Source organism: Monodon monoceros, unplaced genomic scaffold (genome assembly GCF_005190385.1).
Source record: "Monodon monoceros isolate NGI ecotype Baffin Bay Population unplaced genomic scaffold, NGI_Narwhal_1 Super_Scaffold_11, whole genome shotgun sequence".
Classification (NCBI taxonomy): domain Eukaryota; kingdom Metazoa; phylum Chordata; class Mammalia; order Artiodactyla; family Monodontidae; genus Monodon; species Monodon monoceros.
Window position 1 is genome coordinate 77674356 of NW_021703767.1, and position 23533 is coordinate 77697888.

At 43.0% G+C, this 23533-nt stretch overlaps 1 protein-coding gene across 6 annotated transcripts in view; it reads left to right on the forward strand.

The window, feature by feature from the left end:
- The window catches only part of P3H2 (prolyl 3-hydroxylase 2), a 179821-nt gene that overhangs the window by 141506 nt on the left and 14782 nt on the right, over nt 1–23533 (forward strand). For 2 of the 6 annotated variants that reach the window (XR_003792389.1, XR_003792393.1), the window contains exons 9-16: nt 529–656; nt 1190–1285; nt 1818–1968; nt 3058–3175; nt 4132–4207; nt 8319–8459; nt 13488–14707; nt 17018–22276. Coding sequence is in view for 1 of the 6 variants with exons in the window: in XM_029214888.1 (XP_029070721.1) it covers nt 529–656; nt 1190–1285; nt 1818–1968; nt 3058–3175; nt 4132–4207; nt 8319–8459; nt 13488–13580 (803 nt within the window). In the remaining 5 variants the exon portion in view is untranslated. Of the gene's footprint in view, nt 1–528; nt 657–1189; nt 1286–1817; nt 1969–3057; nt 3176–4131; nt 4208–8318; nt 8460–13487; nt 16437–17017; nt 22277–23533 lie in introns of those variants that run through there. The other 4 variants (XR_003792391.1, XR_003792392.1, XR_003792390.1 and 1 more) reach the window with 4 other exon arrangements.

The following is a 23533-nucleotide window of genomic DNA, read 5'->3' on the forward strand; positions in this document are numbered from 1 at the left end:
CAAATAGTTTTTTCTCTCTTTCTTTCTTTCTTTCTTTTTTTACAATTGTTTGGTTGTCCTGCTATCTCTTTAAAAAGTCCTTACCTACCCTGAGGTCATGTCATCCAGTAATTGCATGAGATGTTGTGGCAGAAGTAGGAACCCAGGGCTGTGGAGAAGGGAGGGGCCCACTGCTGAGAAAATCCTGGAAAGTCTTCACCGAGAAGAATCCTATGAGATGCCCAGTCTGTTTTGCAGAATCATCCCTGGAATCAACTGAAAAAAAAATAGTTTATCAATCCCCAAATCCTATACAAATGTAATATATTAATTACGACATCATGGGGAAACCTGGTAGCCAGACATCTGCCTTTTTCTTGAATCCATATTACGCTTCTCAGGCTTCCAGATTTGTAATTTGTCTTTGCGTTCCTAAATATTCGTGAAGAAACTGACTCCTGAACTGCACATTGAAAGCTGTTGGGTGCTCTGTGCTTTCCGCCTTGGGGACAGAGATAACAAGGACAACCATGTGTTTTGTCCCTGCAGGTGGCCCTCTGCTCTATGAGAACGTCACGTTCGTCTACAACTCCGAGCAGCTGAACGGGACTCAGCGCGTCCTCCTGGACAACGTCCTGTCAAAAGAACAGTGCCGGGAGCTGCACAGCGTGGCTAGTGTGAGGACCGGAAGCCCTGCTGTGCTGGTCTGGCCTGAGCATGGAAGAGCTTTGGTCCTGGACTTACCTGGAGCCAGGAAACCAGGCCTGAAACGTTACTTTCTTTAGGAGAAGGACATTGATTGTGGAGGCACTTTCATAGTTTTGTCCAGCTCTGGACATAGCTCTTGGGTCTGGAAGAGCTAGAGGCTTCATTCCTAGGACAGCTGTATCTAGCATGTGCCCTGCCTATCATATAAAGTCGCTGGGAAAAGTCTCTTTATTTTTTATCAATAATTAATCAATATATTAATTATGTTCTACCCATTTCTACAGAAAGTGGTGGCACCATTTTATAATGAAAATGCGGGGTGAAAGTTAAATAAAGATGCCTCTTTTGGTTGGAAGAATTAATGATACCAGAATCCTAGAATAAAATGGAGACGGTTCTGAGTATTGACTTTGGTTCTCAGCTTTCTGGCGGTCAAGGCAGAAAGGGAGATGGGATGAATTCATTATCCTCATTAATAAAGCACCCTGTATTTTGCTTCTAGGGAATCATGCTTGTTGGTGATGGATACAGAGGAAAAACTTCACCCCATACACCCAATGAAAAGTTTGAAGGTGCAACCGTCCTGAAAGCACTCAAAGTAAAACTTAACTTCTTTTGGATTTGAATTCCTAAGGGTCAACCTAGGATCTTCTGGGAATGGCAGATACAGGGAAGAGAAGGGTTTAAGATATAGACCTATCAGGTCATTGAAGGGAGCAACTATGAAATGGCACCTTCATTGTTTTTAATCACTCCTGCATTCCTCCATTCGGTTATCAATTGATCAAACTCTATTTCCTAGATTGGCATCTGACAAATAATACACAACCCCCTTGTCCTCAAGTAGCTCAAGGTCCAATGGTGAAAACGTACTCAAAAAAGTTATCAGTCTGTACTGAGAGAGGTGTTTTTGTAGAAGAGTGAGGAAAGTGTTCTGAGAGGAGAGGAGAGGGATAATTAGCTCTCAACTTTCCCTCATTTTCCTAAACCAAATCCGCAAGTCTGTAGTAGTATTCCCACGAGCCAACAGAGAGATGAGCATCCTATATTGGCTTAATAAAACCTAACATCTGTTTTCCTCCAGCCTTCCAATCAACCCAGTGGTTTCTAATATTCTTCTTTTTCTTCAGTTTGGTTATGAAGGCCGAGTCTCCCTGAAGAGTGCCCGTCTGTTTTATGACATCAGCGAGAAGGCTCGAAAGATTGTCGAATCCTATTTCATGCTGAACTCAACCCTGTATTTTTCCTATACACACATGGTCTGCCGCACAGCCCTGTCTGGTGAGATTCCAGAATCTGAACATGTTCCCTTTTACCCACAGTGAAATGAGAAAGAAAACAATGCAGGACAAAGCTCTATGAACATGTCAGACTAACGGTTCAGAAGAGTTCTACATTTCTAAAACAAAAGAAGCTTACTCACTCTGATTTTTCCCTTCCCTTTTTTTCTACTTTGCTGGTCCCCTAAAGTATTAGAAGACCTATTTTCCCTTTCAAATCCATTTCTTCTGCTTGCTACAATCACACAGAAAAATACCTTTCTGCTCTAGGTTTCACTTTTCAGGGTTCAAGAACCTGGAAATTACAGTCACCATTATGCCCACCAGCATTGAGGGGAAGCATAGAAGATAAAAAGGATTGTTGAAAGAAATGTTTTCAAAATGCAGAGACCTCCTCACTCCCTGGCGTCACTATTTTTTTCTCTACATCTTCTCTTCTATACCCTCCTGAGGAGGAGGGGGGAGAGAGAATGTCACAGAAGTAGACTTTTCTACTTGTGAACCTTCAGCTGCATCAAATCTTTTCTTTTCTTTTCTTTTCTTTTTTTTTTTTTGCGGTACGCGGGCCTCTCACTGCCGTGGCCTCCCCCGTTGCGGAGCACAGGCTCCGGACGCGCAGGCTCAGCGTCCACGGCTCACGGGCCTAGCCGCTCCGCAGCATGTGGGATCTTCCCGGACCGGGGCACGAACCCGCATCCCCTGCATCGGCAGGTGGACTCTCAACCACTGCGCCACCAGGGAAGCCCAAATCGTTTCTTTTTGACGTTTGCATTTTATCCTCATCCTTTGACTGCCCCACACAGAGTACAGCCCATGAAATGCATGGAATTTCTGCATGTATATTTATATCGGAGAACTTTTATAGCTGAAGAGACAGGTGTGACTTGCCTACAGTTTTTTACATCAAGTTCATATCGAAGCAGGACCAGAGTCTCTTCACGGTGCTTGCCCAGCGTTCTTTAGCCTGCTCTGAGTTCTGATCCTCAAATTTGCAAGGGGCACCAGCCACGGGAGAAGACAGATTGCCAGCTTTGCTCTTGGAGGTTACGGCATTCAATTTCTCATGCTTCCCTGTTCCCTTTTCTGGCAGGTCAACAGGATAGAAGAAATGACCTCAGTCATCCCATCCATGCTGACAACTGCCTGTTGGATCCAGAGGCCAATGAATGCTGGAAGGAGCCTCCTGCTTACACATTCCGGGACTATAGGTACCGCCAGCATCTGATTCAGAACCAAGCTTTTGCCCAACCGTTATCAAAACCCCATAGAAACTAGAAAGCTGATCTGTTTTGCTTGTCATCACATTCATCTCAATGAAGCAGAAATGCTCAGTCTTCTGAAGCGGCTGCCACAACTGAGAAGTGATTTTAGCATATCATATTTTTATCTTAAAAATCCCTGCACGATTTGTTGCGTCTTATTCCACAGAATGCCCATTTTGTTTTAATATAAAAAGTAAAGTTTATGGTTTTTTTTTCTCACTTGGCTTTTATTTAAACATATTCCTTGTGGTATATGTATTAATATGTCAGTCTGAGAACACAGGGTATGCATCTCAGCAGGCATAGGGATCACAACACATCATTTATCTATGTCTGCATTTTGTAAGTAAGAAACTGAAAACTCAGGACAAAAAAGTTTTGTCTTATTGAATGATATTTTACTGTGTAAAGAGTCAGGAGTTGTAGTCATCATGTATATAATGTGTTAATTATTACTACACTGTGCTCTATACAAACATGTTTATTGAGCGCCCCCTATCTGCAAGACTTGGATACACCCCTTAGATCTCTCCAGCTACTTAACGGAAAAAATACATCCTTTCGAGTTACAAGTATAAAAGGAAAGAACAGAGTTTTAGATGCTGTGGGCGAGATCAAAGGGCTAGATTAAACCTAGCTAGATTTTATTTGGAGGAGGTGAAATGATAGATGAAGTTTGACATATAATTAAAACTTTAACCTGAGTGGAATAAATAAATACTTCAGGGTTATGACCCTATATCTGATCTTACTCTTGAGGGTTAGGAGGGTCAATCATTTTAATGTTTAGTTCAGAGGAAACTTACTAATTAGGCTGGTCAGTTCATGCCCAGTCTGCAGTGTTTTGCGGTGATGTTGTGTAGTCATATAAGAGTACAAATTGCTTCCCTTTCTTCTTACAGTGCTCTCCTATATATGAATGATGACTTTGAAGGAGGCGAATTCATATTCACTGAGATGGACGCCAAAACTGTGACCGTAAGCAAGCCTATTCTTGCAAATTTATCTAGCATTTTTAGTCTCAATTTTGCCATTTTCCAAAGACTGCTGGATTTCAAATATTTCTGAGCTTGAGAATTCATGAGGTGGAGAGAGATCCAGTAAATGTATACATTATAAAATGTTAGAAATGGAATCATCAATAAAAATCTTCTTTTCCTTTTTACAGATGGGTAATATAAAGAATATATATTAAGGATCATATAGTTAGTTTGTGTTAGACTTAGAACTAGAACCTAGGTCTTCTGATTCTTTGCCAAGTAATCTGATGGGAACCTAAAAACACTTATTCTTAAATCACCCACGACTATGACAAGTCAAATGACTCTACAGAATGGCTTTCAAGTACCCTGGTGCTCTGTATGTTAGGTGAGCATTGGCTTCCATACCCCTCATTATCCAAATTATGATGTGCGTGTGTATATATATATGTATACATATATATATATATATATATATATATATATAATTCTGATAGTAAGTAAACCTATACTTGAAAATTGATATATACACATTCACGCAGACACACATGTGTTATATATTCATACTTTGGAAGAGATTCTAAACACACCATCGTAGATCAAAAATCAAAAGTTAAACTCAACCACCATCTTCCTAAGCAAACTAATGCCTTTGGACAACCAGCCTACTGAACACATATAAACCGTATAGCCAGAATCTTTGGTTTTTAAGCCGAACAGCATATGCCATGGTAGAAAAAAGAGGTTTTCTGATTGAGGAGATAATTGAATTATAAGTAGATTATGAGATATCTCTTTCCTCTATACAAAATCAAAATAGTTGAGACATGTATGTGATAGATTTCAAGGATTTTGCATTGTGTAAGCTATTTCCACAACTTTTTCTGAGTTTTATGTCTTTCCCCTCTTATTTTGTACCCTTTTCTTGGTCTCATTCATGGCATACTACCAGGGTGTAAGCAAATGATATAAAAACGATGTATTACTGGATTTAAAGGGAAAACCTATGGGAATTCTGGTTAAAATTGTCCAGAAACATTGATATAATCAAGAAAAATATTTCATACACTTTAATGTACTGTATATTTAAAAGGTCATGATGCCTCACACTCTTTTTTGTAAAAAGCTTAAATATTATCATGGGAGTATTTTGATGCTTCATGATTTGGGAAATTAAATCAAGACTGATGATCCAGGCTCAGTTTAAATGCCAGTACAAAAATATCAACTTTTGAAAAGCCTCTGTGCAGAAAGCATTTGATTTCTGAGCTCTGCTAACAGGTTCAAAACTGTTTGAATCTCACACAATTGGAAAGAAAATCAGGCAGGTGGTTGAAAAGATTTCTTTGCCTCTGCGCCATCTAGTGGCCATATTTGGAAATGTTCAATGTTTGAAAAGTAAGGCGGGAATATTATTGATATGTATGAATCATAAATGAATCATTAAATATGTGTGAATTCACCAATTTTTGAATTAAAATTAAATGTAATTCTGCTTTTTAAAGATGTGAAAGCAGATACTACTCCTCTTTAAAAGATTTATACTTTTAAGATAAAGATGCAGCTATTTTTAAAAGTACTGAATCTAACCACCACCATCCCCTAAAAAAGTAAAAGAAAAACTAATTTAAACAATGTTTTAATGAAAAAGCTCCAAGTTGAGAGAGCTATTTTCAAAAATTAGTTCTACTTCAGATTAATGCATATGGTAGAGTTTTGGGAGCATTTTGTAGATAATTAAAATTCTTAGTTAACCAGTGCCAGTAACAAAGAGAAATGGATAGTTTTTCTTTTCAGTTTTCCCTCCCTTGATTCTGGAGGGAAAATTGGAGCAGGGAAATGCCCCAGCTTTGTGCTATGCAAGGAAGAATAGTCTCCTAAGTTCTTTACTTTGGAAAAATCTGGAAATTGTATAATTACTGAATGGTGGCTGAAGATTTACATTTATTCAAGGCAAGTACAGCACAAAGCCTCCTCTGACTTTAATTGTCAGTTAGATGCAAATCAAAAGGAATTTTCTTTCATCATACTTGGAAGAGCCATGGATTATTTTCGACAGCAGCATATTTGTGAAACTTGGGTATTTCGTTATTTTGGTTTCTCTGTGCAAGTTTGAAAAAGATAAAATCCAATGAGTTCCATTTGCTTCATGAAAAACTAAACTCAGTGGGTCTGTGTTCCAAACGTATGTTTACAATCATTTAAACTTCAGAATACATTTTCCCTTAGAAGCAATGTCATTAGTGGAGCTTGTTTATTCCTCCGCATACCTGATCTATGAGAGGTGATGCTCTCCATTTGATAAGATTAGTCCTTTGTGACTCCACGTACCTGCAACCAATCCCAACTGCTTCAGGCAATGGATAGCTTCTTTTCCCAAAGTTCTTCATGTGTAAACATATTTTCAATTCTTCCATCAGAGACAAAGCATTAAATTGTTCCCACAGCCTCTCTTTAGTATTGTAAGATGTTGAGGCCAAGACTCTAATCACATAGAAGCAATGGCAAGCAAGTGTGGATAAGTAAGCCCTTGACCAGCACCAGGGAATGAGCAGCTCAGAAAATTTGAAATTAGATCCTAAAGCCATGCGTATAGGAAGGCTTTCCTGTCCTGCTTCATATGTCTTCTAGTATTAGTTAACTTGCTGTTTCTGTGTGAAAATGCACAACAAATTCCTGCTCCAGAAACACAAAATTGGATTGATGCTGGAGACACCAGTAACTAGGAACCTAGATTTATATCAGAAAGTCACTTTGATGAAGCTGCTTGGGAAAAGCAACTCTCTCTAGCAAAGACAAATCACTCCTCAATTATCGTGAACAGAAGAGTAACCCAGAAAGTGACTGCTTTTCTCTGCTCTTCCTTTTAACACACGCACACACAACACACACACACACACACACACGCACACACACACACACACACACACACCTCAGGATCTTTGACTACTCCACTTACCTTTGACCTTCCACAAGTTCATCACACAGTCTGGGAGTACCTACGTTAAGTAGCGTCCAAGGACTTCAGGAAATCTTCCAAATATTCCTCCTGAAGATGGCAGTGGAAAAACTTAGCCATCCCATTTTATGCTGAAGGGGACCAAAGGTTCTTCTAATGGTCATGTATCAACTCAATTCAATTCAGAAAATAGCTAGTTAGAACTGGTCCATCTTATCAAATAGTACAACGATTGGTGCCACTTTCTTGCTTTTATTTCTAAGCTGTACTATGGAATCAGTCAGGTTTCTGTGTTTCTCAAGAAAGAAAAATGAACTCTGCTTAGAGCAGACACTTTATTCACGGAAGCAAGACCCCTAATATTCCATCGCTTCCGCTTACTCAGTTTGGAGAGCCTGCTTGTTTGATCTAATGCTCTGGCTCAGGGCGCCCAGCAGTGCCTCTTTCCCTTCTACCCTGTCCTACCTAATCATTAGTGGACAGCTCCATCTGAGCCAAGCTTGGAAGGACTGTGCCCATCATTCCAGAGCCCTGGAGGCCATGGAATTGGTCACCTGAAGGGGTGGTGTGTCCTCATCACTGGAGGTATGAAAACATTGGCTAAGGACTACTGGGCAGGAATATTGTAACAGGAATTAAAGTATCACATGGGATTAGACTTGACTTTAAAAAATTTTTGTATTATGAGAAGTTCACAAACCATAAATGCACAATAAGGAATTAGAAAGGGTGCATCCATGGAACCACTACCTAGATCAATTATAAGAATTTACCAGCACTCTACATGTCCCCTTGATTTGTTTTTGTCATTCCACAAATATTAAATGTACATCTACTTAGGCCAGATGTTGTGCTAGTGCTAAAATTAGAGACGTGAATTGAAAGAGAGAGCCTTTGCCTTCATGGAGTTGACTAGCCACCAACACAGCATGTATTGAGCGATTACCATTTGCCATGGACTGTGCCAACCGTTTTACCTGATAACTTTATTTTCTGAATTACGTATTGTTTTGACCTTATCTTTGTTTTACAGATGAGGAAATTGAAGCAATTTTCAACCCCAGGATTCCATTAGAAGGACAGAGAAGGGGGATTGTAGAAATGTTAACAGTATAGGAATTGAGAGTCAAATTTTCACTCTCTTTCTCAGGCCTCTATAAAACCAAAGTGTGGGCGTATGATCAGCTTCTCATCTGGAGGAGAGAACCCGCATGGGGTGAAGGCAGTCACCAAGGGCCAGAGGTGTGCTGTGGCTCTGTGGTTTACCTTGGACCCACTCTACAGAGAATTGGTGAGTTTCTGACCCACCCAGAAAGCCACTGAGACATCCTATAGACCTGCTTCATGAACTGATTTATCAGAAAAGCCCTTTGGGTTGATTCATAACCCTTCAGGGATCTTAGAGATCATGGGGAAAAAACCAAACCAAAACCAAACAAAACAAAAACTTTTACAGAATCCTTTCTGTCTGGTTTCCAACACTGGCTCTGTTTTCTAAGCAAGAACAAATTTTGTTAATCAGACCCATAACCTAGCAATTATACATTTGATGTTTGTAGGATGAGTTTGAGGAAAAGAAGGGCTATGAGTGCAGTTCTTAATCAGATGGGTTCTTAGAAATGAAGGTTTGCAGAAATAGACATCACAGCCATATTTGGCAGTCTCTAATTAGTCTTGAGTTTATTAATAAATTGTAGCATCAAGAGAGAGGAATCATTTTCTACTGGTCACTGGGAAGACTGATTTGTTTTCTCAACAAATCCTTTAAAAGTTCACTGAATAATTTATGAAACATATGTAGAAGAGGGTGAGGACACCTGAAAGTTTGTCATTTACTACTAGTAAATTAAATATTAAAATATTGTTATTATTCTATTGGAAGTAGCTAAGAATGCTTAGCCTGGGTAATAGACCATGATCACATCCTTCTGGATGCTGTGGGCAGAGATTATGGTGTCTGTCTGTGAGGCTGCAGAGGGATGAATTAAGACCTCTGGATACAAGCCCCTGGGAGGAAAATCTAGGCTCAACATAAGGAATAACTTTCTAATCGTCAGCACTATTTGGTGAACTTGTCTTCTTTGGAAGTATTGAGTTTCTTGTCACTGGACGGCTCCAGCCAAAGCCTCAGCAACTGCTTGGCATGGAACGCTGAACCTGAACCTGAAACTTCATGGCAAGGGCTAAACCGGATGACTTCAAAGTCTCCTCCAGCCTTGAGTCTTAATGAAGCTATGAAATTCTAGTGTTGAAAATGGCATTCTAACCAAATTTCCTCTTTACATCCCTAAATTGAATCCAATTTCATCAGAAACTTTAAAATGAGTTTCTCTTTCTCATATACTTTTTGCCATCAAACCTGACTCAGTTTTTAAGCCATATCCCCTAAGCATTCTTTCATATATTTCACAAATGTTTATGGAAGATCTACTCTGTGTCTGGAAAACTCCACTAGGTAGGCCCCGGGGGGACACAGTTGAACAAAGCATAGCTTTGGCCACGAGGAGCTTAGAAAGGCTGAAAAGCAAATGACGGGGAGAAAACAGTCTGCGTTTGCAGGGGGATAGCAAGGAAGACTTATGTATATAAGCGCAGTCCTAAGAGAGCAGAGGAAGATAGCCAGCCACAGAAAGAGAAAAGAATGGTCCTGACAGAGGGAGCAGAGCAGGGAGAGATCTGAAAACTTCACTTCCTTCACCTGTAATTCCTCTCTCCTCCTGTGTCTCCACATCCATAATGTCAGTGTTCCTCCACATTACTCCTTCTGGACTAAGGAACCTAGGTACCTGAGTACGCAGTGCAGCTATCACATTGTTGAAAAATTGCCTCGTCCTTTTTTCTCTTTAGTGTTTAATTCAATGAACACTTAACCTGTTTTATTATTCATTACCTCAGCCCTCTCTCCCAAGATAGTTTTTATATCTAAATAAGCTAACACTAAGTTCTCTTTGAGCCTTGCTAACCTGGAAAGTACAGTGTTAAGAAAATTCTTCAATCTCCAGGCTGTGGTGACATCTAGTGGTCACAGAAGAAAATGACCAGAGCCTCTGAAGCAACTGCCAGAAAATTTTGCCTATGACGTGATTCCCAGACTTTGCTCCGCACTGGAGTCAATTGGCGATCTTTACAAACTATTGACATTTTGTCTACCACCCTTGGAAATTCTGGGTTAATTGATTTGGGCTGTAACCTAAGTGTCGGAAGTTTTAAAAGCTCCCCAGGTGATTTCAATGTGCAAAAAATCTTCAGAGTCCCTGAGTTAGGCCTCTGCTCTCAGGTTGAATCCCTGGGCAAAGAAAGCCTGCCTATCAATACCTCATGAGAACTGGCAGACTTCCATGCTCATAGATTACTTTTAAAGGCACTGAATTCTCAAGGAGTATTTAGCAACATACACCGGCAAGGATGCCCAATATTAGAAGTTTCAGTTGCTTGTATAGAGACTTGCAGCTCTTAAACATCTTTCCTTTCAGGATGTACGTGACGACAGTCTCCTGTGCATGCAGATTGCAACATTTTGTATCTGTATCAGTTTGCTAATCAACAAGATGTTCTCCCCATATTCATAAAAGTAATACTCGCCCATTTTATTTGGACATCAAGACAGTTTAGTTTTCTGTTATTCAGTATGTTTGGTCCTTGTAGGTGCCTTTTGGTCAACATTATGCTCAATTACAAGCTCTTGAACACAAGAGTCTTTGTTTTCAAGTCATAAAATGTTCTTTATATAACTCACTATGCTGGATATTGTGCTAGGGACTACCTATAGGAGATACAAACTAGATGAGACCTAACTTTTATTTTCAGGGAGCTTGAAGTCAAAGTGAAGAGATAATACAGGGGCCTGAGTAATAAAAGCATAGCAAAGTTCAGTAGGAATTATTAGAGGCAAAAATGCATGGTGGGGACTTCCCTCATGGTCCAGTGGTTAAGAATCCGTCCTGCAATGCAGGGGACACTGGTTCAATCCCTGGCTGAGGAACTAAGATCTCACATGCCGCGGCCCATATGCCACAACTACTGAGCACACGGGTCACAACTAGAGATCCCGCATGCCACAACTAGAGAAGCCCATGTGCCGCAATGAAGAGCCAGCACACTGCAACGAAAGATCCCGCATGCAGCAAGACGAGACACAGTTAAAAATAAAATTAATTAATTTTAAAAAATGCATGGTGTTTAGGGGATAGAAAGAGGAAACCAGGAACGGCTTCGTTGAGGAGATGGCATTTGACATGAGCCTTAAAAGATGAGCATGATTTCCTTAGGGAGAGATATTTTAGACAGGGACAGCCCTTCATCCACTTCTGTATCTATTCATCAACTATAATACTCCCTTGCCAAATGTCTGTAGCTTTTCTGGGCACAGGAAAAACAACAGTGACTAAACATGACAAGACTCCCTGCTTTCATGGAGCTTACCTTCTAGTGAAAAAAGACAACAAATAAGTAAAAGAATAAATAATTGAGGGATTTTCAGATAGTGAGAAATGATGTGTGGGAAAGAGAACAAGGCAACTGATCTGAGAGTAAAAAGGAGCCGGGGGTGAAGTGTGAGGGGCCTCCAGACAAGTGACAAGAAGAAGCTAGCCGTGGTAAAGGTCTTCGAAGGAGTATTCCAGGGGGAGAAGAGGTTGTAAAGGCCCAGAGACAAGAAGGAGCACAGAACAGCCAAGAAGCAAAGGAAGCCAGGGTGGCCAGAACAGGGCATGCAAGGCGGAGAGCGGGCTGAAAAGAGGGCACAGAGGAGGTGGCGATCGGATGGACAAGCTGCTCAAGAAATATGAATTCTACTCTAACTGTACAGGGGACGCCATATTCCTTCCTCACCTCCTCCAGCCCCAGGAGTTACAGGAGAGGAAAGATTACTGTAACTAACACGTCGTAGACTAGAGTCATGATAAAGATGGTGAAAAGATGTGGGCGATTGGAGATGCCATTTGGAGGTAGACCAGCTGGGCCTATTGAAGGATTGGTGTGGGGATAAGAGAAAGCACAATGGAAGCATCCTTTAAATCCTAGGGGCACTTAACCTGGACTAGAATTAGGAAGTCCTTCTCAGAGTGCTGCATTCAGAGACCTTGCGGTAAGTCAGGACGGTGGAATGTAAGGTGAGGCGAGAGGGGAAGACAAGGTGAGCTGAAGAAGAGAGAAAAGTCAGAGTCCTTATAAGCACATCAAGAAGGTCGGACCTGGAGTCTTCCCTGGTGGCACGGTGGTTGAGAATCCGCCTGCCAATGCAGGGGACACGGGTTCGAGCCCTGGTCTGGGAGGATCCCACATGCTGCAGAGCAACTGGGCCCGTGAGCCATGGCCACGGAGCCTGCACGTCCGGAGCCTGTGCTCCGCGATGGGAGAGGCCACAACACTGAGAGGACTGCGTACCGCAAAAAAAAAAAAAAAAAAAAGAAGGTCCGACCTGGAGCGTGGAGCGATGGGAACCCATGTGAGGGTTGTGAGCAGTGAACAGAAAAGGGTGGGGATCATGATTCAAGTGCAGAGAGTCCATCAGAAGCACGTGGGAGGGGGTGTGAAACAGATCAATTTGGAAGCTGCTGCAGTAACTGAGTTAAGAGAGGATGAGCGCGTAAACCCATGGTCCTCAAGCAGGAGCGATTGTGCATCCTGTAGGGCACATTTGGCAACATTTAGAGACATGTTTGGTTGTCACGACTTGGGGCCAGGCATGTGCCACTGGTTACCTGTAGTAGGCAGAAGCCAGGGATGCTGCTAAACATCCTACAATGCCCAGGACAACCCACCCAACAGAGAGTTATCTGCTCCAAGACGTCAGCCGTGCCAAGGTTGAGAAACAGTGGCCTAAAGTAAGGCAACAGTATGTGCACTGAAAAAAAGAGGGGGCAGAAACAGGAGGCAGAACAGAGAGGACTGGTGATTTATCAGATACAAGAAACCCTGGTCAGGCCTTTGGGGCAAATGGGGGAGCAGTGGTGGTCTTTACTGAGAGAAGAAATATGTGAAGAGGACAGAGTAGGCCTGTGGGGGAGAAAATGGTGAATTCAGCTTGAACACTGACCTGGAGAACTGAATTGGAGATCTCTGTGGGACCACAGAGTAGCAAGGGAAGTCAGCAGTTGAATATACAAGATTGCTTGGCAAGAGAGAAATCTTGGAAAGTGATTGCTCAGGACATAGGGAAGTTAAGAGAAGGTATCCGGGTAGGGATGGAGATGAGGTTTCATTCTTAGCCAGATTTAACACCCATCCATTACAGATGGATGCCTGGAAGTGTTGAGGAAGCTTCTGCCACTGACTAGTACGCTTGTAACAGCAATGTGTAAATTGTCTTTTTTTGCAGGAGCGAATACAGGCTGATGAAGTGATCGCGATCCTGGATCAAGCACAGCAAGGGAAGCACAAACCAAATATCAACCCCAAAGATGAGCTATAAAAACGAGAAAAAGAGTATTCTATCAGATATTTATTTAAATTGTTAATCTTATGAGAACCTTTTTATTTTTGTACAGAGCCACGGTATAAATTAACAGGTTAATATGAGTCACCAGATCTCCCTTCTGTGCCTAAGGATGCTTGCTTTTCCCCTCTCAGTCTTTGTGTCTTGGTTTTTCAGCAGGTCATCTCTCAAAGCCCAGTCACGCCCTCCCCACCACACACACACACACACACACACACACACACACACAATTCATTTGCTATAGATCCTAAAACTCAAGCAGAAAGAGTAAGTCCATTCTTGGCGAAACAACAGCTCCCAGACATGCCCACGTCTAAAGTTAGCATGTGATTTGGACTCAGAAGGCCTTCCTGGCTCTGTGCCTTTCAGCCACCATCTCCCCCAGGGCTGACGGCCATGAGTTTGAGTCTGAGGAGTCTCTGGTGAGGTCAGAACTGCTTCAGGTATTGCTGGCTTGAGGGCCCCCAAGCTCTGCAAAGGAACGACTCTGATGAGGGCGGCGTGAGACGGGGGAGCTCAGCCTTCCCGGGGCCTGGGTGGAGTTTGTGACCTGCTGTTTTCAGCAGAGAGCACCTTACACTGGAAACTTCAATTCGCCCTCCAACCGGGTGCCAGAAAGGACTGCCCGAGGAGTTGTGTCTTTAAAAAGGTTGTACAGGGGTTGAAGTGGAATGGCTCTTCATCTCAGTGACTTTGGATGGAAATCTTTAATCCCACCTGAATCAGGGCACCATGGCCACGTTGCCTGAGAGTGGGGTCCACTGTTGAGAAGGTGTGTTTTGTTCTTCAGGAAGAATAAAATGGATTTCTGATTGATTCCACTCTCCATCTGCATATATTTTGGGGTCCCCTTCTCTTCGGTGCTCTCCAGCTCACGGATTTTAGTGCTTGTATCTGATTTTTTTAAATAAAGGGAGCCTTCTTTTAATATTTGGCATTTATTTTTCTTCCCCCAAATGTTTCGTTTGTCTCCAGGTAATGGTTTTGTGATCCCCCAGGAGCTTTGGGGACCACCCGGGGTAATACTGGGCCATGGCTAGTTTTGCTGGCAGGTGCTTTGGGGCTGCAAGAAGGTGGGAGCATTACTTGTGAAGAAACAGATGGTGAGCAAACAGGCGTTAATCCAGAGAACATCTGGTCCTTGGTGTGAATTCTAAGGAAGACACTGCAAAGACAATGTTTTGGGGGGTGGGGACTGAGGTTGTTCTAGCTGAGGGAGTCTGCTCCACTAACCCATGGGAGGTCATCTGCCTCTGTGATGGGCAGTGGTAGAGGCTGTAGCCCTTAAGAAAACCAGCAGATAAAAGCATTTTCTTAAAATCACATTTACTTTCTGCCATTTATGGTCTTGGGTAGTGGTAAGAACATTCACCCTTTGAGACTGAAAAATTGAGTCATAATGATTTATGTGCCATCCGTTTTTCACCCAACCTTCTGGTTGCATTTTCATCATGGGAGAGTGAGAAGAGCATTAGATTATAATCCCAGCCTGATCAAATATGCTCTGCTGTGTGACCTGGAGCTACTCTCTTTCCCTTTCTGGGCTTCAGTTTCCTTCTCTGAAAATGACATCATTGGCTGTAATTGTTTCCAAAAGCCCTCCCTCTTGCTCTAAATACAAAACAAAGCTAAAATGAAACAAACCATAAAACTGATTTTAGAAATATTCACAAATACAACCAAATTTACTTCTACCAACTTTTTCAGAATTGTGAATGGGTCCATTATGTGTATGTGTGATTTTAAAACTTGAAACCTAATTTTAGGGCTGAAAATCCCTGAGCTTTGGAAAGGGAGCTTACTATTTGTCTGCTCTCTTACTGAGAAGCATTTGCTGGCACTCAGATTTGCTGATAGGAGGTTCTGGCCAAGGATCTAATTTCTGTTTTCTGGCAACAAGGCGTCAACAAAGAAAACAGTCTTTGGCTCCTTGCAGCCCACGCTTCCTGGATGCTCTGGGCGCTCTGGGAGAGGCTAGGACTCCAGCACTGACTGCCATTCAGTCCCACAGACAGTGAGCAGAGACCTCAATAGATGGGCATTGGGGTAGATCCCCATCTTGTTTCCTTGCTGACAACGCAGAGTCGTTATTCTTGTTTGGCAGGCTACCCATGTCCGGTTCTACCTGGGACATCACGTATACTCTCAAGCATTTATGTTTTAATCTGCCCCACATCAAACCATACACAATTTCATTCAAATATTAGGGAGTGTGATCAGACGATTTTTAAAAGATCAAGCTCAGGAATTTCAATCTATGCGACGTCTAGTCCCTTGTGTAGAAGGATGGGAAAGCTCATTAGAATTTTTGTAGCTTTTAGAGCTCAAGGAGGTCATAGAAATCACAATTCAATTCTTTCTTTCTGTCTGGAAGGAAAAGGAGGCTCAGAGGTAATAAAAATGATTGTGTGGTTCCAGAATTTAAGCAGGAAGAGCCAGGGCTGCTGAATTGAGTTATACGAGAATCCAGGCACAGGGCAGCGTCCACTAGAGGAAGGGGTGCCTTTTTCTATTTGGCCCCAAAATGCTACTTGCTCATCAGTCCTCAGACCTGCAGGACTCTGTCACAAGGGGTGCCTTTTTCTAATTCACTTAAAAGTACTGTATGTGCTTGAGGCAGCCTAGGCTAAGAAGCCCAATTTTTATGACTCCAAGTCTAGGACTCTTCATCGATATCACTTGGAGAACAACCACTTGTCTTGATGACTATCCCTTGCGTAAAAAGCCTGCAGTTTATTTATTTATTTGTTTGTTTGTTTGTTTATTTATTTATTTATTTATGGCTGTGTTGGGTCTTCGTTCCTGTGCGAGGGCTTCCTCTAGTTGCGGCGAGCAGGGGCCACTGTTCATCGCGGTGCGCGGGCCTCTCACTATCGCGGCCTCTCTCGTTGCGGAGCACAGGCTCCGGACGCGCAGGCTCAGTAGTTGTGGCTCATGGGCCCAGCCGCTCCGCGGCATGTGGGATCCTCCAAGACCAGGGCTCGAACCCGTGTCCCCTGAATCGGCAGGCAGATTCTCGACCACTGCGCCACCAGGGGAGCCCAAAGCCTGCGGTTTTACAGAGTTTATTTTTTCACCCGTATTGTTGTATTGAATGTTTATGGTGCAGAACAGGTTCTCTTCCACACTAGGAACCCCAAGAGCTGTTCCAGGCCCAGATTATGATTCCCATTTTATAGATGAGGAAACGGAGAGCAGTGAAGAGAAGTCAGAGCCTGTGGTCCCTGGGCTTGGAGTGTCCATGTCTGAGGCAGAAGCACAGTCTTTTGAACAGGAGGGAAGAAATAAAGTACCAGCTTGTTTGCCCCCAGGCATATTTAATATAAAATGGCACATTCATGTAAAGAACAGAGTTAGGTTTTTATAAAATCTAAACTTTTTCTCCTCCTCTATTTTCCTGCTGATGTGTGAAGGCGAATCTCCTGTGTGTATCTCCTCTGAGGGATTTTGATCCTGGTTGCCTAATTCAATGAAGCAAATACCTGGTGCCTGGCCCTGCTTTTATGAAACTCACAAAAGGGAAGAAGGGAAGAAGGTTCTAGTCAGGTGCCATTTTTCTCTCCCTCCAAGGCAGAAAGAATCTGGAACTTCAATTTCTTCTTGAGAAAACCCCGACACAGGACAGAGTGATCTCTTTGGATGTGTGAGGCACACAGTCTTCATCACTGCTTTGTGCATAGCATTTTCTGGCACTTCTTCAGCTGAGGAGAAACCGTGGAATGAGTCAGTACCATTTAATAACATATACCTATGAGTTTTAATTGCAGTACAAATGCTGAATTATTTCACAGAAGACAGCCATGGGGAACAACTTGCTCACTGACGTCAAGAAAGGAGGTAATGAGGGCCACCTCACTAGTTCTTGATGCCAAAGAATGAAACATCCCAAGGTGACTGACAATGGTATGGCTGAGAAGTGAGGAAAAAGTTGAACTGTTCCCACATCCAAAACTCTTCCGGGAGACAGGAGCCACTTGCAGAAACTCCCAAACTGCAAGTTTGATTGAGCCCATGGTTATCCCTGGCTACATCCTGCCAAGAAGCCTGTGATGTGAAGTGACCTCCCCACACAGCCCCTCATCCCACCCGCAAATCTTCTACCCCCAGATAATTTGATGTTTCCAACACGAGACAGAAGGGCCCGTTCCGTTTTGAACCTGGGCGATTTCTTCAGGCGCACTGAGACACGTAACGTCCACCACCGTTTGAGCTCACTGCTGGGTTGCAGCTGCAGGATCTTGCTGTCAGAGTCTCCTCATTCTCACATCCCCGGGTAAATCATGGTGTTTTCTGTGCCTGCTTCTGACCTCGGAGGCCAGACAGCATCAAGTCTGGAACCATCTGATCACTGATCCTGCCTCGCTCTACGATGGATGGCATCAGCTCTGTGAAAAGCTGGCTTTTGAGTGACTCACCTCTGAAACTATGGAATTTGAATTCAATAGTTTCTTGAAAGATCTTATGAAGAGCCCACCAGAAAAATAGCCAAACAAAATGTTCCAGCCCCCTCTTCTCCTGACACACATTGCTAGGGAGGAAAATCTGCATGCTCTGTTAATTCAATATACAACCCACCTTTTCTGGTCACTTGCTATGATACACCTGGAGAGAGGGTGAACATGGTAAGTCTTGCCCTTTCTTTCCCTGTTAGGTTACTGGAGATTGAGGATAGAGCAGAGTTTGACAGCATTTCCACCTTAATAGTCCTTCTCTAAGCCATCTTCTGCTTTGCAAGGGCCAACCAGCTGCCTTCTCTATCCGAGTCCTCTCTTGAAACTGGGAATTGGGTGTCACCCATCTTTCTGGGAACTCTTGCCCTTGGCCCGTCTTGTCAGATTCAGGTAACTTCCCTCAAGACAGAGGTACCTAAAAAGGCCCTGGAAATCCTATCTAGACCCCAGTTAAACCCTCCTCCTTCTTCCCCAGCTGGCATTGTTACCTCTGAATTACTATCTGATGGTGGGTGGGGATAAAAGTGGGGATCAGACAAGAAGGATTACCTGTTATGTCTCATCTTTTTCCCGTCTGTAAATCATATATCCCATTGTTTCAAAGGGTTGTAATCATGGTTGGCATTTATAAAGTTTTTTTATGACCTTGAAGCACTTGGCAGTCATATGTAAGTACATAATTATCTTAAGAGACACATCAGTGCAATCTTCATTTTGTAAGCAGAGAAAGGAACAGGCACAGCGAAGGAGGTATAGGAAAGCACTTGTCATTCATGAATTCATTCCTTAGACAGTTTGTTACTTAGTAGTGGGTTTAGAGAGGGGTTCCAAAATGAGTATGATTTCATCCCTTCCTTTAAGAAATTCTAAGTACAGTGGAAAAAGTAGATGTAAACTGATGAAAAATATAAAATGAGGTAAGTGCGGTGACAGAAGGGTTATGATAGAGGCAGGTACAAAAAAAAAAGGCCATGTGAGTTCAGAGAAGGAGTGGCTGGAGAGAGGGAAGGCTTTGCAGAGAAGGTGGCAGTTAAGCTGTGTCTTGAGTGCCTGTCTGTCACCAATAAGCAGAAATGAGCCACAATGTCCTCAACTGAAAAAGTGTTTGAATTCGAACTCAGTAGTTTCTTGGGTTCTAAAATATTAAATTTTCAGAAAAGTTGGAGAGTTTATTTTACAGTTGTTGTTTTGAAGGTGGGGTGGGGTAGGATCTTTACTACAAATTTTTCTGGGAAAGCATGTTAATGAATGCTGTGAAAATCCACATGAATACCAATTTAAAAGTTTTATTTTATTCCCTTGTGAGGAGGTTTTTGGAAGTGGGTGGAGTGAGGCCGCTGAGGACCAGGTTTCCTGCTGAAAAGCAGAGCCCCAGCCGGCATCAGAAAAAGCTGAGGGGAACCCCATCAGTCAGGTGCTGGGCGATGAGCTCACCCAGCGGCACTGCCCTCTGCCCGTGGGTCCAAGAAAGCTTTTATCCCATATGCCCCGGGGCCAGTCCACTCTCTCAAATTCTTACACTTTCACCTTAGAAATAGGAATAATGACAATATTCCAGCCCATCTGATGAAATTCAGGCATGCTTTCTGCAAAGCCTAAAGCATCTGGTAAATCAGTCAAGCTTATGGTGAAACCAGAGAGCTGTGGAATGTTTTAGTAAGGACATCTCTTTCAATGTCAAACAGGGAGCAGAGTTTCAGAAGCTTTGGGGTTCCTTGGAAGCAAACCATCTCCAACAGGCATTAATGGGGCATAATTAATACTCTTTCCTCACAAGATAATATGAATCAGAATTATACTTATTTGGAGTTATTATTGGTAATTAAATAAATGCTATTCAGTTTTTTTCCCTCTCAGTATCCAAGATAAAGTTATAACAACATTTTTTTAGCACAGTTGGATTCTGAGAAGTCTTAATATGCAATTTATTCTACCTTTAGCTACTTCAAGTAAAGAACAGGCACGAAGGCATCGTGGGACCTCCGCTGACTACACAGAGTCAAGATTTCTGGAGAATGTTCCATTTTCCTTCGTTGTTTAGCATTGTGGTCACTAAGTGTTTCACAACATCCCAGGAGACGGGACCGTTATTCACTCAGAGGGAAAAAGAAACCCAGAGTAGATGAATAAATTGACTTAAAGTCATAGTATTGATAGATGTCAGTTTCTCAAATAAAAAAAACAAGCGGTTGTGCTCTCTAAGGATGTTTTGCAGTTCTGATCATTTTTTATGAAAAGCTAGGAGGCAGGAGGAATTACTATGAGCTGATCTGATTCTAGGTCTCCCCACTCCTCCATACCTTCTGGAAATCCAGAAGGAGGCTCCTGTCTTCAGCAAGATGGTTGCTACCACTGCTCTGAGGGTACCAGGTCTGATTCCAGCTCTGTTCCAGCACACTCCGGTTTCCTCATGAGGAACGCTCTGAATCTTCTCTGAACTTCCAAGCTGCAGGGCTGAGCACAGGGTACAGATTTTTCTCCCAGTCATTTGGCTTCTGAGTAATGTTTTTTTTGTCTCTAAGGGTAATAAAAGTACATCTGATGCTGCTCGCTGTACCATGAACTTTGCTTTGAAGCACCAGCGATCCACTTCAAAGGCTGAGCACCACTCGGACAGGGAGATGCTGTTCCTGGGGACTCCGCTCTACCGAGGTGTGCCCACCAACCCGGGACACACTGCCCACCAAAACACTTAAAGGCCGGGGGTCAGACACGTCAAATGTGACAGATTGGCATGCTGCAACTTCAAACTGCTCTACCTTTGGAACCAGCCTAGAATATCCATCATGCTTTGAACTCTATGGGGAAATGAAATGCATCATTTACATGCAGACGGATTTACAAATTAAGTAGAAAAATATCTCAGTCCTCAAAGCTGAGCATAGAGTGCTTGTGGTCATTGTTCAGTCCACATTGAACTGTTCAAATCTGGTTAGACTGGGGAGATCAAGCCTGTGGTGGAAACACAAGGGAGAATCTTGGTCACAATAAGGCTTTGTATTTATAGTTCAGCAAATGAAGATCGCTGCAAATAACAGACTGCAAGTTGGAAGGGGCCTTAGGGAGCATCTGGTCTTACACCCCTTATTTTAGAGTTGGGGAAACTGAGGCCCAGAGAAGAGGTTATTCACTTGATTTTACTACGAAAGTTACTGGTAGAATCTGAGCTTAAGTCCCAGGTCGCCCCATCCCTGGAGTCAGTATATAATAGCAGGGAAGGCTCGGATTTTATGCCTCCTAGACTTGGAAACCCTTGCTGACTTTACTAGCTCTCTGATAATGGCCAAATTTCTTATCCTCTCATTTTCAATGTCTTCATCTGTAAAGGGCTAGTGATAGCTATCTGATGAGTTGTCATGAGATTTAATCGAGATAATAGAAGGAAAACACCAAGCACTTAGCAGGCCATCATTAAAAGGCAATTGTTAATTTTTCCATATCAGAATGCCTCAACAGAAGGAAAACGAACTATGATCTCTCTAGCAATGTTTTCCAGCTCTCATGACATTTTTTTTTAAATGCATTTTCCCATGAAGCATTTTGGAATCTTCAAAGTTATTTTTCACACTATTAGATTTAAGATTTATCTCTGGCCCCATAACACACTTATTTCTGGGACAGGGGCACAGGAGAAGGGAAATTTGTTGTACAAAATCGAGAGGGTATTTCAATTCCAAACTGACTGTCAGTCATCAGTCTAGAAAGGAGATGCCCGCCTTTCCTGCAGCCACCTTATCTGGCCCTTCTGACTTCCTAGCCTCCCCGAGACCAGGACAATTCAATGGCTTTTCCTGATCCTCTCTGTCTCAGCATGTTGAGAAGCACAACAATTTTCAACTGTTCCTTTCACTAAACATTCTCTCACTCGCTTTTCCACTGTGTAGGAAACACAGAATCATTGTTTAGCAGCAGAGGGCACTGTCGGCATATTTTGCCTTAAGGGGTTAAAAAAAGAGCTGCCCCTGTGCATTCATTCATTCATTCATTCATGTTGACAAGTCGTGGCTTAATATCTGTTGTGTGTTCGGTATTAGGAGGGGTGCTAAAGTAATACAAGAGGTGGACTGAGAGTCCAGGTTGGGAAGGCTGCACAATAAAAGATAAGCATGGTACCTATGCAAACACAAAGAAAGTGTGTTTTGGAGATTTTTGAAGAGAGCAGAGTTTAGAGTAGGCTTAAATAGCTCAGGAAGAAATTTTTTTTTTTTTTTTTTTTTGCGGGACTTGGCCTCTCACTGTTGTGGCCTGTCCCGTTGCGGAGCACAGGCCCCGGACGCGCAGGCTCAGCGGCCATGGCGCGCAGGCTCAGCGGCCATAGCTCACGGGCCCAGCCGCTCCACGGCATGTGGGATCTTCCCGGACCGGGGCACGAACCCGTGTCCCCTGCATCGGCAGGCGGACTCTCAACCACTGCACCACCAGGGGAGCCCACAGGAAGAATTTTTGAGGGAGTTGGTCTAGAGCTGTTCCTTAAATGATGAGCTGGACATGGCATGGCAAAGATGAGGCAAAAGGTAAAATAGACAGCAAAACCAAAGAGTCTTGCGTTGCCATCAACACCGGCACTGTAACCATGGCAACCACTACTGCAACAAGTATTACCTCTATGTCTTATAACAGTCATCACGGCTCACGTGGATGGAGGCTTTCACAACCGTGACCTCATTTGGCCCTTGCTGAAATCCTGCGACTTCAGCTCTACAGGTATTATTCTAATTTGACCAGTAAGAACGCTGAGACCCTTAGAGGGAAAGTGACGCGCTTAAGGTCACACAAGCAGTCTCTGTTAGGGCTAGGATCCCCAAACTAGTTTTTCTCCCAGCTAATGCAGCAGGAAACCATGGCTCTTGTGATGCAGACTCTCAAAGCAAAGAGAGTCTGGGATGCAGAGTAATAAGATAAGCTTCAGCTGTTAGGCTGGCTTCGGGTTACCAAGAGCTTGACCAAGAGTTAGACTGCGGTATTGGGGCTTGATCCCGTAAACCTCAGGAAGGTTTCTGAGGTTTAGGGAAACTAGCGATGGGTGGTTCTTTGCTGCAGTTGCATAGCAAATCTGGCACACGAGGGAATGGAAGAAAAGGAGAGAAATCAGGATACCAATAAAGAAAATATTATAGGATTTGAGGCTGTGGTGGCAGTAAGTGGGAGTGGTCTGCTCCAGATGGGAGGAGATTTTATGATTGCCATTAACTGCTGGCACATAGAAATAATACAAAGAAGACTGACCTTTAAAAACATTTTTAGGGCTTCCCTGGTGGCGCAGTGGTTGAGAGTCTGCCTGCCGATGCAGGGGACACGGGGTCGTGCCCCAGTCCGGGAAGATCCCACATGCCGCGGAGCGGCTGGGCCTGTGAGCCATGGCCGCTGAGCCTGCGTGTCCGGAGCCTGTGCGCTGCAACGGGAGAGGCCACAACCAAAAAAACAAAAACAAAAATTTTTTTAATTTATTTGTTGATATTGTTGATTTACAATGTCGTG